At 42.6% G+C, this 15,671-nt stretch overlaps 1 protein-coding gene across 1 annotated transcript; it reads right to left on the bottom strand.

The window, feature by feature from the left end:
* Nucleotides 1-885: 885 nt before the first annotated feature.
* cysltr1 (cysteinyl leukotriene receptor 1) lies at nt 886-14,108 on the bottom strand. Its single transcript, XM_086022511.1, has 3 exons — nt 14,024-14,108; nt 8,979-10,053; nt 886-1,365 (listed from the first exon to the last, which is right to left on the bottom strand). Exon 2 carries the CDS (start codon nt 10,042-10,044, stop codon nt 8,980-8,982), a length of 1,065 nt encoding a protein of 354 aa, XP_085878637.1. The 5' UTR covers nt 10,045-10,053; nt 14,024-14,108; the 3' UTR covers nt 886-1,365; nt 8,979.
* Between the last annotated feature and the right edge of the window lie 1,563 nt (nt 14,109-15,671).

The following is a 15,671-nucleotide window of genomic DNA, read 5'->3' as shown; positions in this document are numbered from 1 at the left end:
ATTTCTCGGCCTAAACAACGTATTTTCCAGCAGACACCTGAGAACATCCCTCACGTGGTCCACATGCTCCTTCTGCGATCGAGAAAACACGAGGATGTCATCTAGTTATACAAACACAATCTTATTTCGCAAGTCTCTCAGTATGTCATTCAAAGACTGGAAAACTGCTGGAGTGATTGTGAGCCCAAAAGGCATGACCAGATACTCGAAGTGGCCTAAATGGTTATCGAAGGCAGTTTTCCATTCATCGCCCTCATGGAGTCTCACCTGGTGGTAGGCGTTACGCAAGTCTAATTTGGAGAACACGGTTGCGTCATGAAGAGGGCTGAATGCTGAGTCAAGTGGCAGAGGTTACTTGTTTACCCTTACTGTGATCTGTCAATGCTGGGGCACAGGATTCTGTCTTTCTTCTTTACAAAGAAAAACCCTGCACCCACTGGAGATGAGGAAGGTCTTATGAGTCCTACAGCTTGCGATTCATTAATGTATTTCTCTATTTCTTCCTGTTCTGGTTTGGTCAGATTGTATAGTCTGTGAGTCAGAAGCTGAACCCCGGGATGCAAGTCTATACTGCAGTCGTAGGGCCTGTACGGTGGGAGGGAATGTGCTGAGTCCTTACTAAAAAGCGCCTTTAGGTCATGGTATTCGCTGGGGACGTTACTCAAATCAATGACTTCTGAGGCACGGGTGGGACCAGGGACTCTGATGGGTACCGCTGACTTTAGACAGTGGGACTGGCGATGGTTGCTCCAGTTCCGAATAGTACCTGTAGACCAGTCTATGTGAGGATTGTGTAACTTTAACCAGGGTATCCCTAAAATCACAGGCGTGAGTGGGGCAGTTATTACATAAAATTCAACTATTTGTTGGTGTTTAGTGGAGAGAACCAGGTTAAGGGGAGTGGTACGGTGTGTTATCTCTTTTAGGAGGCTTCCATCTACTGCTCCCACCTTCTTTGGGGAAGATAGCGGGGTCAGTGATAGGTTGTTACTTAGAACATAGTCAATGTCTATGAAATTGTCATCGGCCCCTGAGTCAATCAGCACCTGGACAGGCAATGAGCGTTTAGACGCTTGAATCTTACCTGGTACATGTGTTTGGGAGGAGGAAGGGGAAGAAATTTCGGCTCACCAATACCTTCCTTCCTACTGGTGAGCCCTGTCTTCTGGCAACTCGAAACAGCTGGCGACGACATGGCCTCCCTGGCCACAGTAGAGGCAGAGTTTGTTCTTCATGCACTGTCGCTCAGTGAGGGGGAGTCGGGCCCTCCCCAACTGCTTGGGTTCCACATGGGGGATTGTGCTGGATCGAGGCTCAGGAGTGTTGACAGCCAAAGAGAAGGAGGAGTTGCCCGCCTCGGCTGGGCTGAGTGATGAGAAGGTGGGAGAGCGGTGAGCTTGGTCCGTCTTCTCCCTCCGCCTCTCCCTGAGCCTGTTGTCTATGCACGTGGCTAACTTTATCAGTTCATTGAGTGAGCCAAACTCCTCCCTCACTCCCCAACTCGTCCCTTTCGGAAAACTGCCTGCAGTGCCGAGTCCCCCCACTCACCTTTGGCTGCTAAAATTTGGAAATTAAAAGCATTAACAGCCCCACCTCTTGCCACACTCGAGCACTGCAGAGAGGGAGGAGTGCAGAGAAAGGGGAGAAGCACGGGGTTGCAGAGCAACATAGTAAGGGCGAAAGCAGAACAATGACCCTTTTATTGGAACTTTTAGGAAAACTGCCCGCGAAATCAGGCATTTTAGACCACAAAAATCACAAAAAATTGCTGCGAAATCCTGGAGGGACTGAAATATAGGCCCCCGTCCCCAACCCTAACTGAGATGCGCAAATCATTTTTCAACATTGACAAACAGATCAGCACATATATTTATGCTATTCATCAACTTTAACAAAGAGAATATCCACTAAATCAAAATGTTCATACACTACACCTTTTATAAACCAATAGTTCATTTTTTCAATCACCTCTATGAATAAAAAAAATATTTTTATAGTATTGCACTGATATAACAACTACACTCAAGCAAAATAGAACACATAGTGTACTCTTGTGTCTTCAATACTTCAGCTACTCAGATCAAAATAGGATGTAAAAAGTACTAAAGTACAAAGCTCCGGACCTTGGCGTCATGCATCCCACAAATGCCCTGCACTAAATGCAAACAACATAATTTTGGCCGTGGAGAAAGCTTATTGCTAGGCATAGCGCTGGTGTTGGAGCAGAAAGCTCCATGGCCCGCGGCTTGCTCTCCTGCGTCGGGGAGGCTTTGAGTGAGCGACTGCATCATCGCCGCCCACTTCGCCCACATTCAGCAAGACGCCCGACAACGGCATCCCCTCCTCGCCCGCCTGTGGCGACGGAGGTGGGATGTCCCATAAATCTGTGACGGGCCTTCCGGCGAGCGCCACATTTTTAACGCCCTCCTAGTAAGGCCGTGGTGAGGCTGGCCATCCCATGCCATCCTCTGCCCGCGCACTCTGGTAGCAACCACCGAGGCGAGTTTATTAAATCTTTATATTGACCAGTTTAATTCATTCTTTCATAGTTACGTTGACCTCTTAAAGGTTAAGTATTATGTTAAAATAAAATAACCTAAATTCATTTTTCTCCCGGTCATTATTTTCAATAGTTAAAAAAAGAAAAAAAAATCAATATATATCAATATCCACCAATACAAAACACTTATATCGTGATATACTTTTTAGTCATATCGCCCAGCATTTTGAAGGTGACCCTAAGACTCTGCAAGACCACTCAACATCTGAACAGCCATCAGGTGATTAAAGCTTGCCCAAGATGAAATGTTTGTCGAACCAACCAGTCAGTGTTAAAATGAAGGCAACATTCACACACAGAGAGATGCTGCGCTATCCAGACCAGGTGAAAAGGCCTTGTCAAATATGTAATGTCTAGTGTTGCAGAACTGAATGCCAGAATGGAATGTTTGTATGTGTGCGTACTGAAATTGAACCCCTACTTTCAGGAAAAAAATTAACATCTTCCTTACGATAAGCAGCGGTGGGTATTCCGTCAGACTGACGGGCCGGACTGTCAGTGCATGGCTGACAGACACCCGGTGTGCTGACGATTAACGCATGACGGGACACTTTTTAAAAATGACGGACTAAGCACTGACGGAAATGGATTCTCATCCGGCATAGTAATATTCACTAACCAGGTATATTGGTCCGTCACTGACGGACGCCCGTTTTGCTGAAGTTTTTTGGGGGGGACCAACTGATGGACCAACGGACATCTGGCGGAATAACTGACAGACTTAACTGATGGACTGACCAACTGACAATTACAATTTGGTTTGTCATGAAAAATGAGGGACTGACGAATGACCGACGGGTACCCAGGCCGCTGACGGATGACGAACGACAGACCAGCAAAGTTTTGTAAAATGCCAAACTCTGACGATAAGGCCCTTCTTTTTACCACAGATTTTGTTACTATAGGATTTGTTCACTGTTATTTGTGTGTATGACTTGATTTTATTATTGGCATGATGGCAGTTTTCACAGGAAAATGATGAAAGAACATACTTTACATTGTGCCAAACTGCTGCTTTATGAGTTGTCGGAAACTGATTTAAAAAAAAAGTGTTTTGAATTCAAATTTTCCAATGTGTTTTATTTAAGATAGTGAAGCATGTACAGTAGATTGTTGGCATGAATACCCTTTAGTTAGTGTTAGTGTCAACACTACAATTTGTTGCTGTAACACTCTATTGGGTGTTGAACATCTAACACTTTAGTAAAATGTTACTTCAATGCCAGGTAGCGTGGATGCATATAGACACTTTGCTGGTTAAAGCTGGTTTAAAATTAACACCCTATTGTGCTATTAACATCAGCAGATTTGCAGTGCATGCAAATGGGGTGTCATGGCTCAGTGATATAGAGTGGTCATCTCCCAACCTAGCGGTTGTGGGTTCAATCCCCGCCCACTGTGGCCGTGTCAAAGTATCCTTAAGCAAGATACTGAATCACCCTCATGCTATGTCATCAGTAGGTAAATGAGGTAGGCCTACAGTGTGAAGCGCTTTGAGTACCAAAGTTAGAAAAGCATTGTACAAGTGACAGCCCATTTACAATGCAGAACAGTTTTCAGGGTACTTTCCTCGCATTTTAAATGCTAGAAGATTAGCCAAACTAACAATGTAACCATGTAACCATCATTGCTTTCTGACAGAAACAAACATCTTTTTGTGCAAACGGAAGAGGGAGTTGATCATGTGCTCTATGTAATCTGTTTATGAACCACTAATACAGTGGCCTTCTATGAGCTCATCAGCAGTCAGTCTCAGCAGTCAGATCTCAGGGTCATTTATGTTCTTAGTAATCTGTTGTCTAAATGTATGTTTAAATGTGGTCTTTTTATACACGTGAGAGGAAACTTTTTCTTGCGTTTAACATTAGCGCCAACAACCCTCATTGTTACAGATGGAGATCTACAAGGCACTCCTTTGCCTATATGTTAAGCAATGAATAAAAAGAAGGTTCCCAGGTTCCTTTTCACCTTATTAAATCCCCTTTAGCAACTACCACTGAAAACACAACTACTTAATCAATTGTTTGTATGGAGCCCTGGCATCTAAAGTTCCTGTTAGTCCATGGGTTTTCTTTCTCCATTGTGCTTAAGGTTTGATCGATTATACCAGTGACAACAGAAAATGATGAATTCTCCTTGGACTAATACTGTATGGAATGTCATTTTTAATAGAATTCAGCAATGTTAGAAAATAATCAGGGCAGCACGTTGGTCAACTGGTTAGCATGTCCACCTCATAGTTCAGAGGTCGTGTTATCGATTCCGGCTCCGGCCTTCCTGCGTGGAGTTTGCATGTTCTCCCCGTGCCTGCGTGGGTTTTTTCCGGGTATTCCGGTTTCCTCCCACATTCCAAAAACATGCATGGTAGGTTAATTGAACACTCTAAATTGCCCCTAGGTGTGATTATGAGCATGTTTGTTTGTCTCTGTGTGCTCTGCGATTGGCTGGCAACCAGTTCAGGGTGTACCCCACCTTCTGCCCAAAGGCAGCTGGGATAGGCTCCAGCACCCCCGCAACCCTCGTGAGGATAAAGCAGTATAGATGATGGATGTATGGATGGAAAATAATCACGATGGAATATTGAAGAGCAAGGACAATATCTGTGCTGGTGTAACACCTAGTGGACACAAGCTGTAACTTGTCAACAATCAGGATGCCTTAAGGGGGAGGAAAGGCCAGGCTTAAATAAGCTTTAGCTTCTGCCTGTGCCATTCTGTCGTGGGACACATGATTGTAACTGTTATGTTGTGCATATATTATGGATTGTAATGATGACTGATGACAGAATAAACAATCTATTACTACTACGACTACTAAAGAATGAAATACACAGAGCTGGGCACTTGACCTTTTTTCTGGTCAGACCCCAGCCCTCCGGCCGCAACCTGGCTACCCTTCCAGCCTGGACCATCCGGCCTTATTCATAAAAATTAGTCCAGTGGCCTTCGGAGGATCCAACAAGTGAATTTGGACAAAGTGCCAGACAGTCACCATGATGAGGAAATACGAGAGCAGGAAGTACAGCTTCTAAAACAAGAGGAAACAATTACTACAAAATAAATGCAGATATGACAACATAAAAGACAGGACTAAAAACTGACAACATGGTAAATGACGAGACATGACAAATAATGATATTAACCTAAGAGAAAACACTGACCATGTTCATGTTCATTGGAAACAGATCAATTTGAAACACCAATTCAGTAAATCCCAGGAAGCGTTTCATTTTCAAATGATCACTTCTATAACATTTCTCAGAAATCACTATTTCCCACCAATGGTGAATCTTTTAGAAGTAGGTTCCAGGAAACTCATGTGGTCCTATGGGCTACCTGCTGCCTATGGGCACCATTAGTGACCTTTGCACTATACATTCAGCTGTGTGACTCAGATCCTGGGGATGCATGCACACTCACCACAAGTACAGGCATGGGGTAGTCAGCAGGTTTATACCTTTCCTTGCTTTATGCGTGCCTAACAAAAGCAACATTGCAGTGATACAGATTCACAATTAAATGCTTGTATTCACTACAGTATTTTAAGTGTCATAGTTTGAGCTTTATTATAAGTCCCATGACATGAATACATACAGTACATGAGACTGAAGGTTTTGCGGGATTTAGCACAAGAAAGAGAAAAAAGATAAGCAAGTGTGCATTGCGACACTCACAACATTCCCACATACAGTCAGGTGATACAGGTATGATACAGTTAGGTCAAAATACAAGAAATGCTTTTGAGCCTCTGAAATGGGACCTGAGCGGTTGCAATTTGGAATCCAACCCCCTTTTGACGCCTGCGGCTGCATTGATCAATGCTGCTGGCCACCACGATCCATACATGTATATTTAAAAAAAAGCTTTAGAGTAGAGGAGGCATTACATCTGCTTCAAAATATTGACAATGAGGATACATTGCTCAGCTGACACATGCACGGCTGAGTCCGCCTGATGATAGTCGTGAAGTACGTTGTTGGAAGTGCAACGCTCAAAAGTTGTTCTTCCTTATCTTCGGAGGCCGTGGTATGGCGGGTTACAACAGGTTTCACTTTATGTATTTTTTCTGGCGTCTTCCTTGCTAAAGAGAACCGACACGGCAGGACAGTGTTTTGTTGTATCTGAGACGTGAACAGCAGCGCTCTAATTCACCTCTCTCTCTCTCTCTCTCTCTCTCTCTCTGTCTCTCTCTCTCTCTCTCTCTCTCTCTCTCTCTCTCTCGCTCTCTCTCTCTCTCTCTCGTATTTCCTTCGCACAAGAAATGCGCCGTACCAAACCAAATAAAAAAGGAATAAATACTTAAGCACAATATACATAAATGAATGTATACTCACAAAACAATATTGCAGAATTTTAGAAAAATAATAGATACTAAATAATATGTATGTATGTTATAACAGCACGACAACACGCGGCGCGAGAGCTGCACGGGACAATCTCAGCGGTACACTAACTGTTTCTCATTCATTTATTTGACACCATTTACATTAAAATATACCCACAGCAGAATTTCAATAAACAAAATATGTTTATTAGACACTCGAGTAGCGAGTATTAATCTTTTTAGTCGTTCTAAAACCAAGCAGAGCTTGAGCAACAAGTCACCCGATTGTGTGCGTGGGCGTGCGTGTGTGTGTGTGTGTACGTGTGTGTGTTTGAAAGGGCTGGTGGCTGTTTGCGTGAGTTGAATCCAATGCTTGTTTTTTTTCAATTGAAGGGAAGGTCAACCCAAACTTATTTTTTTCCAGAATATGTTCTATGCAGCCCCCCTAGTTAAAAAAGGCACTCTGATTACTATTTTGTTTGTGGAATATGAGTTCAATTGTATAATCCACCCATTTTTGGCCATCTAAAGGTCGGCCATTTTATAACTTCTTTCGACTGAAAATGACATCACAGATGCCCTGAGGGCTCAAATAATGACCAATCATGGCTCAATTTCAGAAAACAGGTGAGCTGTAATCGTTACGTGAGCGACTGTGATATCATTTTCAGTTGAAAGACGTGACAAAATGGCCGCCCCCAGTGACTAAAAACAGGTGGATTAACTCTTATTCCACAAATGCAATATTTATCAGAATGCCTTGTTTCAACTAGTGGGCTTGTATGTAGCATATTCTTAAAAAATAATATGTTTGGGTTGACTTCGCTTTAATAAAGTATTTTCATAGGAAAATCAAATCCTCTTATTCATGTTAAGTTTATTAAAATTCCCCAAAATAATGTGACAGAAAAATTAAGGTATTTTTTTACAATAAATAAAATGTGCAATTAACGACGATTAAATATTTTAATCGCTTGACAGCACTAATATATATATATATATATATATATATATATATGTGAATTCTTTATGATTCACTTTTTTGTTCAGTAACAGAAGAAGCCTGCAAATACAATGTCCATCTAGTCAATAGGAGGGAAATAAACTGTTATGGTTTTCCAAGGTTGAGGAATCAAGTGCAGGGAAGCAAGACAGGAGTGCTCTCAAAAAGTATTTAATTTCAAAATGTTAAAAAAAAAAATTGGGAAAAGGGAAAACAAGGCACTTTGAATAATCCAAAAAACTAAATTAATGAAAGTCCAAAACAATCATTCAAAGTAACACACCGACAATCGGGAAAAACAAACACTCAACCAAGAAACACAGAAAGAAACCAGGGAACTAAATACAAGTAAACTGACAAGAAACTGAGCAACAACTGAACAAGACATGAGTAGATGAGGAAACTGATGGGAAGAGGGAGCAGGTGGACACAAAAATCTTACTAGATAGACATGAAAAAAGAGGAACAGGGGGAGCATGACAAAATGAAATCTAATCAAAACCAACCAAAGAACACAGATCATGGCATAAGCGTGTATTTTTTTGTGTGTTTTTTTTAAGTGCACAGCATTTGCCCTGGGATTGACTTTCGACCGAGTTCAGGTGTACCCACTTCTCACCATTGACACTGTAAATTAGTGCAGGAAATAAGATGGATGGATGGATTTTTTCTTAACTTATTCACCCGCAGGCATTTTCAGACCCTCTTTTACCCTAACAACCAATCACGGCTCACCTGTTTTTTTAATATGAGCCATGATTGGTTATTACGTAAGCCCTGAGCAACTGTGTTGTCATTTTCAGTCAACAACAAGTGGCAAAAATGGCCGCCCCCTGAGATGGACAAAAACGGGTGGATTTTGCTGCTTAACTCATATTCCCCAAACTTAAATATTAATCAGAATGCCATGTTTAGACTAGTGGGGCTGCACAGAACATTTTATAGTAAAGAAATAATTAGGATTGACTTCCACTTTAATGACACAGTAAGCGAAATATTTAATAGGGTGTCTACTAATTACAGTGCTTTAAATTTAGTTTGACAAATACAACATTCTTGTGAGTAATCAAGGTTTTTCAACATGTCATTTACCTTATTGAACAGCGCTCGTGTTGGGTACAAATGAAGCGGCATGGAGATGTTGGTTGACGCCAGTCTCTGTACTAGCAACATTTAGCCTAGCAGAATTATTATAGGTGCTAGTTGATCGTGACAGGCGCATAGAGGAAAGACGGTTGATAAAAGCCTCCCCAGAGAAAAAGTAAAGCAAAGGGTCAAAGCATGAATTGGCTGCGGCAAGACACAGCGTCACAACCACTGACTTTTGCATAACAACCTTTTCAGAACAGGGCGTGTTAGTCCGGGACAGGGAGTGTATGTGGATGGAGCGTTGCACATGATATGGCATGAAGCTAACAAAGAAGGTCAGTAGGACAATGACGATCATTCGAATGGCTTTCGGGCCTGTATCCTGCTGACGTCTAGTCCCCGGAATGCGGGACAGTAGCGTGTGGATAATGCCAGCGTAGCAAAGCAGTATGATAAGGAAGGGGAGGAGAAAACCCAGCACCAAAGACAAATTGTTCAACATGACTACTTTTGACACATCTTGACCTATCGGAGGTTCAAAGCACTTTGTTTTGTTGGTGACGGGATCATACTTCTGGCCCAACATCAGGAAGGGTGATGATGCTAGACAGATAAAAATCCAAATTCCCACACACACCAGGCGTGCATGTTTCACTGTCACCATGAGTCGGTTCTGCACAGGGAAGACAATGGCCAAGAAACGCGTCACGGACATGGCTGTCATGAAGTAAATGCTGCAGTAGAGGTTGACATAGAGGGCGCAGGAGGTGATGCGGCACAGGAAATCTCCCTGGTTCCACTGTCCCTTGTTGACGTAATAAACAACCCGCATTGGCAGAGTGCTGACACAAAGCAGGTCGGACACAGCCAGATTGAGCATGTAGACTTGGAAAGGGGAACCGGAGCGGTACGTTCGGATCAGCACCACCAAGGCGAAGCCATTTCCAGCCAGGCCTAACACCGTGATGAGAGAGTAGGATGTGGAGTAAACCTGATTACGGAAGTCATCGATGGAGGGACAGCGAGTAGAGTTGTCGTCTACGCTGCCCATCTCATTGACTGGTTCCATCTGCAGCTCCTGAGACGAGAACATTTCATGAAATTGAATGTAATAACCCAAAAGAAAAAATCACAGTTGACAGATTAGTTTACCGATTTTCACCTGCAGTGCCGACAGGTGAAAACACAGAAATCTGATTAGCATTAACATTTATCCTATTACCAGCGGTGCACATAACTGGTATGCAGCTACGCATGCGCAACAGAAATCACTGATGCGTAACGTCATGTGCGTCATGACGCGCCTTTGCGTACTTGTACACACGAGTGGTGCAAGGGATTATCTTTGCCCGCGATCGATACAGATCAGGAATCACGGTTCGGGCCGGGCACATTCCGCAGATTGGTTGGTTAAAAAAACTGTGCGCGTTCACTTTAAGCCAACGCGATTAGTCCGCATTCACTGTAATAGCTGTTGAAAAACCCTTATGGATCATGTAAGTCGCATGTATGGGAGGATTTTCCAAATTTATTCAACGAACACGCCACCTCCGCAAAGGCTAACTTCAAAATACAGCTTCCCAAAAAACATCATTGAGTCATTGATGCCAATGCGATAGCCTTAATAGACTCTTACTTTGAAGTGACCCACATGGTGGCATAATGGCTACCTTGACTTCCCGAAATAATATTCAGTCGCTAATTTAGGACGCTAGTAACGCGCTAATTCATTACGCTGTCATTGTATATGATACAGCACAAGTCTCCGGCGTTAGTGGCTGGCAGCTGTTATCATTAGCAACAAGTGCCCGGCTGGTAGTGCAACTGCTGTTCCGTGGCTTACTTTTTTTTTTTTAACTTCATTTTAATACTGCAGTGTGGATCCAGATGACTTTGTAATGCACTGTCCATGTTTAAAGGAAGGTGCCTTAAATTGCACTTAAAGGTCTTTTTCATTATGATAAAATAAAAATAAAACTCTGTCTCCATTTTGTTTTATAAAAACCCTTTTGCTCATTCCATAATTTTAAGAAAACATTCTGCTCAAAACGTCTGGCAGGATACCTTGCAGAGCTGGGCAGTCCGTCCCTGGGCCAGACCGGTCGGACACTGTGGCCCGGCCGGATGCCCATTTTTGGGGCGGGGGGGCGTTGGGCGACAAATTTTTAAAAGCATGGCCGGAAGTGGATTTTAGTCCACTAATCAACCCTCATGCATTTGACGTGGTGGCGAGGCGGCCAAATTTCCTCTCAACCTACTCGGTGAAAGGCTTCTTTTTAGGCTTCTTTCTACTCCCGCGTCGGCGCGAGCGACAACTGCCGCATTGATCCACGTGACCGACGCATTGTGCTATTGGGGACAGGTCAGCAACACATGCCATGCACACATCAGGAATTGTTGCTGCTCTGATCGGTCCATTATGTCACATGTTGAGATGACATACAGTTTCCCACACGGAGAGGAGAGAGAGGATGCAGCACGCAGCTCGTTGCTGTTTGGCAATACAATTAAATGCATAGTCTAGTCATCTCGGTCCCTTTATGGTTGTAGCAGGTACGATACCCATTGTTGTCGCTGTCTTTTTGAAGCGACGCCCCCCAACTTGGAACTTAACTTTCAAAACAACTTGTGTCCGGGAGTGTATTAAGCTGCGCGCAGCACTCAAGTATGACGCTGGCACATCAAGGTGGAGATCATCCACTTCTTCTGGCGTCTTCTACTTCCAGAAATACGCCGTAGCAAACCTGCTGTCTATAGTGGTTTGCTGGTATGCTTTTATTTTGAAGGCCGTGAACAAAGGGAAGTGTGGAAAATAAATAACTTGTTGAATGCGACTTCTGGCCGTCTGTTGGACCCAAATAATTATGCAATACGACAAAACCAACCGCGGGGCTCGCAATGGAAGTAAGCACACGCAGTTGGGTAAGTAGTAAGGTACTAGTGGCGCATTTTGAAGCGTGTCCACAGCGGGTTCGAATCGTAAATTAGCCAGCTAATGATCCTTAAAAAGCTTCTGCCATTAGCACATCTCCCGCGGCGGCGTAAATCACGGACACTTTTTTTGGGGGGGCAGAACGTGGCGGGGGCCGACAATGTTTAGGAATGTGGCCGGAGGGTCGCGGCTGGAAGGGTACCCAGGTCAAGGGTGGAGGGTTGCTCTGATACCTTTTTATTTCATACACTGTACCAAGTATAAAATAAGAATGTATCCTGCCTTGTATTGCGTTAAGTTGCATTCTTAAAGCAGCACTAGGCAGGAAATCGACCTTAATACATTTTTTTCCACAACTCTTTTGATAAAACATTGACTTACAAGTAGTTGAATGGGACTTTTGTCATGCCCTGGGGGGGTCTGTATCGTTTTTACTCGCACTAAGCAACTTTGAGGAGGATGGAAGCAACCCTGGCACACAAAAAAATACAAATGTCCTGAATTGCTTTGTGGCATACTCACTTCCTCCTTTCACTATAAGGAACTCGAACGTCTACACGCTATTACTGGTGTCATGGCAGAAGCCCCAAAACAAACAAAAAAACAAAAGTATAGTATTTTGTTACAATACTTGCACATTCATACACGACATGTACCGTGAGCGTTTCTCACATAGGAAATTCTGTTTTAAGGAAAGATTGGACAACGCAAATATGATTCCTTACTGGAGAATACTTACTGTATTGTTTGAACAAAATTAGATTAATTACATCATTGCTATTCATCTTTCACCCAGCCACTGGAAATAGAAATGCAATTTAGTCCAACTTGCAGGCCAGCCAGAACTCAGTATTTCACAATACTACGCGCTGACGTGCATGGGAAATGTGGTTGACTTTTGTCTAAACATGACCACTTTTGTCCACATGGCGCCGCCATAATCAACTAAAACTGACATATGGCACAGTGTTGCTTTAAATCATAAACGGACATATTAGATATTAGGAGTTGATTTTTTTTCATGGGCAAAAGTATTTTATAAAATAAATGAAGAAAAAGTTCTATTTAGCTTTTTTGTTTTTCTGATCTGAAAAACTATCTGATCCGTGACTCAAAATCTGTGACCGATCCGAATTGTGACTTATGTGATCCATTGAACCACTAGTGCGTACCAAAGACAATCCCCTGGTACTCATGTGAGTAACCCATGAAAAAAATGATGTGCCCCCCTGCCTATTGCATTGTAATTGTCCCACTACAAAGACTACTTTTCTAATATCTTAAATTGGGGATTGCAAACTCTACTCAAGTGAAGCTCTCCAGAGCAACCTTGAGCCTGAGTTACTAGAACCTGTTATAACTAAAATGTCTTGCAATGTGTCTTTTAACCAAAAGCTAATCACTACATGGAAAACTTAATGTATGGAAAACTCCATGTAGATTTACTAAATGTGCACATAATAATGAGATCCATATGAGCAGGCAACAGTTCTTTGTAGTTATAGTTTGCACTCGTGTGCACTCTAAAAACAGTTGGATTAAAAATAACACAATTTGGGGTAAAAAAAAATGGACAGATCCACAACTTGGGTCAGCTTGATCCACTTTCTTGGTTGTTTTTGCAGAAAACAACCCAAAAACTGGGTAATTTTGTACAAAACAACCCCAATAAATGGGCTGTTTTGTAGAAAACAATGCAAGAAAGTGGGTCAAATGGACCCAATTTGTGTATCGGTCCATTTTTTACCCCAAATTGTCTTATTTTTAACCCAACTGTTTTTGGAGTGTAGAAAGGCACAGCACATCCTATTGAAGGGAGCTTCGTCCAGCTAAAATTGCTCATAAATCAACAGAATTGTTTTCTCTCATAGAATGCAGTATAATAGTACACAACATTTAAGTACCCCAAATTGAAATCATTTTTATTTTCATACAGCTGTAGCCCCATCACGCTACGACTTACACATTCATGATTGCATTTAACATACAAAAATGTGTAAAAGAGCAATCTCTTGTATAATAACATTTTTCCTGGGCATTTTCGACTCTCACTTTCCTGTAACAAAACAATACTTGCCAAAGCAGATTTGAATCTTGGTTAAATCTGAATGCTCACCAATAATTTCCTTACAGGGCTTGATCTTCACTTCTGTTTGATGCACTGTCTGCGAATGGCTGATCCTCTCTGCCTGATGTCAAAACTGCTTGAAGGAAGACGCTCCTGCAGGTGGCTGCTTCTGCACAGCGTCATCTAATTTGAATCTCTTGAAGGTGGGACTTCTTCTTCACTGCCACTGTGCCTCATGCCTGATGATGTCATCATCTGTAGGAAAATATCGATGCTGACCTCCAGTGGTTTAACTTTACTCACTCACCAATGATGATATCTAACAAGCCAGTTATTGTATATTATATATTCTACCACAACATACACAAAACACAGGGATATATTTTCCACAACTGAACCCAAATGTATTACTATCCTGAAGGAAAGTTGCTTTTTTAGTCAAATTTGAGCCATAAAAATACATTACAAGTTTACCTTACATCCAGAGAACGATCATTTTTGAGTGGTCAGCTTAGGGATAAAAAGTATATAAACTTTCAATACTATTTTGTGTGAGTTAACAGGTAAGTTGTAGCCTATTGCTGTCTTAGATGAGTTTTACGGGGACAGGGAAACATTGTTTCAGCTTTGATAGCATGATCCACATGAAAAATTACTAACACTGTACCACACTTTTCGGGCCATTGGCCAGCATTATTAGGCACTATATCTGTGAACGGGTCTATTTTAAAATTTGTTCATATACAAGGTGCTCCAGATTATAAAACACGTTATTTTTGTGAAGCATTGTATGTTAAACGGGCGGCACGGTGGTCGACTGGTTAGCACGTCTGCCTCACAGTTCAGAGGTCGTGGGTTCAATCCCGGCTCCGGCCTCCCTGTGTGGAGTTTGCATGTTCTCTCCGTGCCTGCGTGGGTTTTCTCCGGGTACTCCGGTTTCCTCCCACATTCCAAAAACATGCATGGTAAGTTGATTGGACTCTCTAAATTGCCCCTAGGTGTGATTGTGAGTGCGGATGTTTGTCTTTGTGTGCCCTGCGATTGGCTGGCAACCAGTTCAGGGTGTCCCCCGCCTACTGCCCAAAGACAGCTGGGATAGGCTCCAGCACGCCCCGCGACCCTTGTGAGGATAAGCGGTATCGATAATGGATGGATGTTAAACGTCCCGGACAGACGCCCATTTTGTGGATGGAAGACGGAGGACGAGAAGTTTTTTAACTTTCTACCTTTAAAGCCGGGAGAGCGAATACGTCATTCTCTTTTGTCTAATCCAATTCTCGGTCTCCTAGCCAATAAAATGCATCGGAATATACACGTGACGGTGTTGTGACTCCTCGGAGGATATCAGTAATATCCGCCAGTAATGGTGGACACCGTCGAAGTGAAAAAGACTGTGGACTTTGAACCAGTGGAACTAGTCGAACGTGATATACGGCTAAGATAAATGTTTGTAGACAATGACAATATCGACGTCTTTGTAACAGAATGGAGGTTGGTATTTTTCACTTAATTTTTTAAAATTAAAATAGTGCTTCTCTTATTTTTACATCTTCGATTGAAACCGTAATGATTAATAAACTTGGGCCAGTTTGAGCTTCTGCAGAAGCTGGATAACGATCCTGATCATTTGAATCAGGAGTGTTGTAGCAGGGAGAGATGGAAAACAGGCAGGACAGTGGCCCTCGAGGAACAGGAT

Source organism: Filicampus tigris, chromosome 2 (genome assembly GCF_054856515.1).
Source record: "Filicampus tigris isolate MCC_2025a chromosome 2, RoL_Ftig_1.0, whole genome shotgun sequence".
Classification (NCBI taxonomy): domain Eukaryota; kingdom Metazoa; phylum Chordata; class Actinopteri; order Syngnathiformes; family Syngnathidae; genus Filicampus; species Filicampus tigris.
Note: the sequence above shows the minus strand (reverse complement) of the source record. Positions and strands in the feature narration are given on the sequence as shown.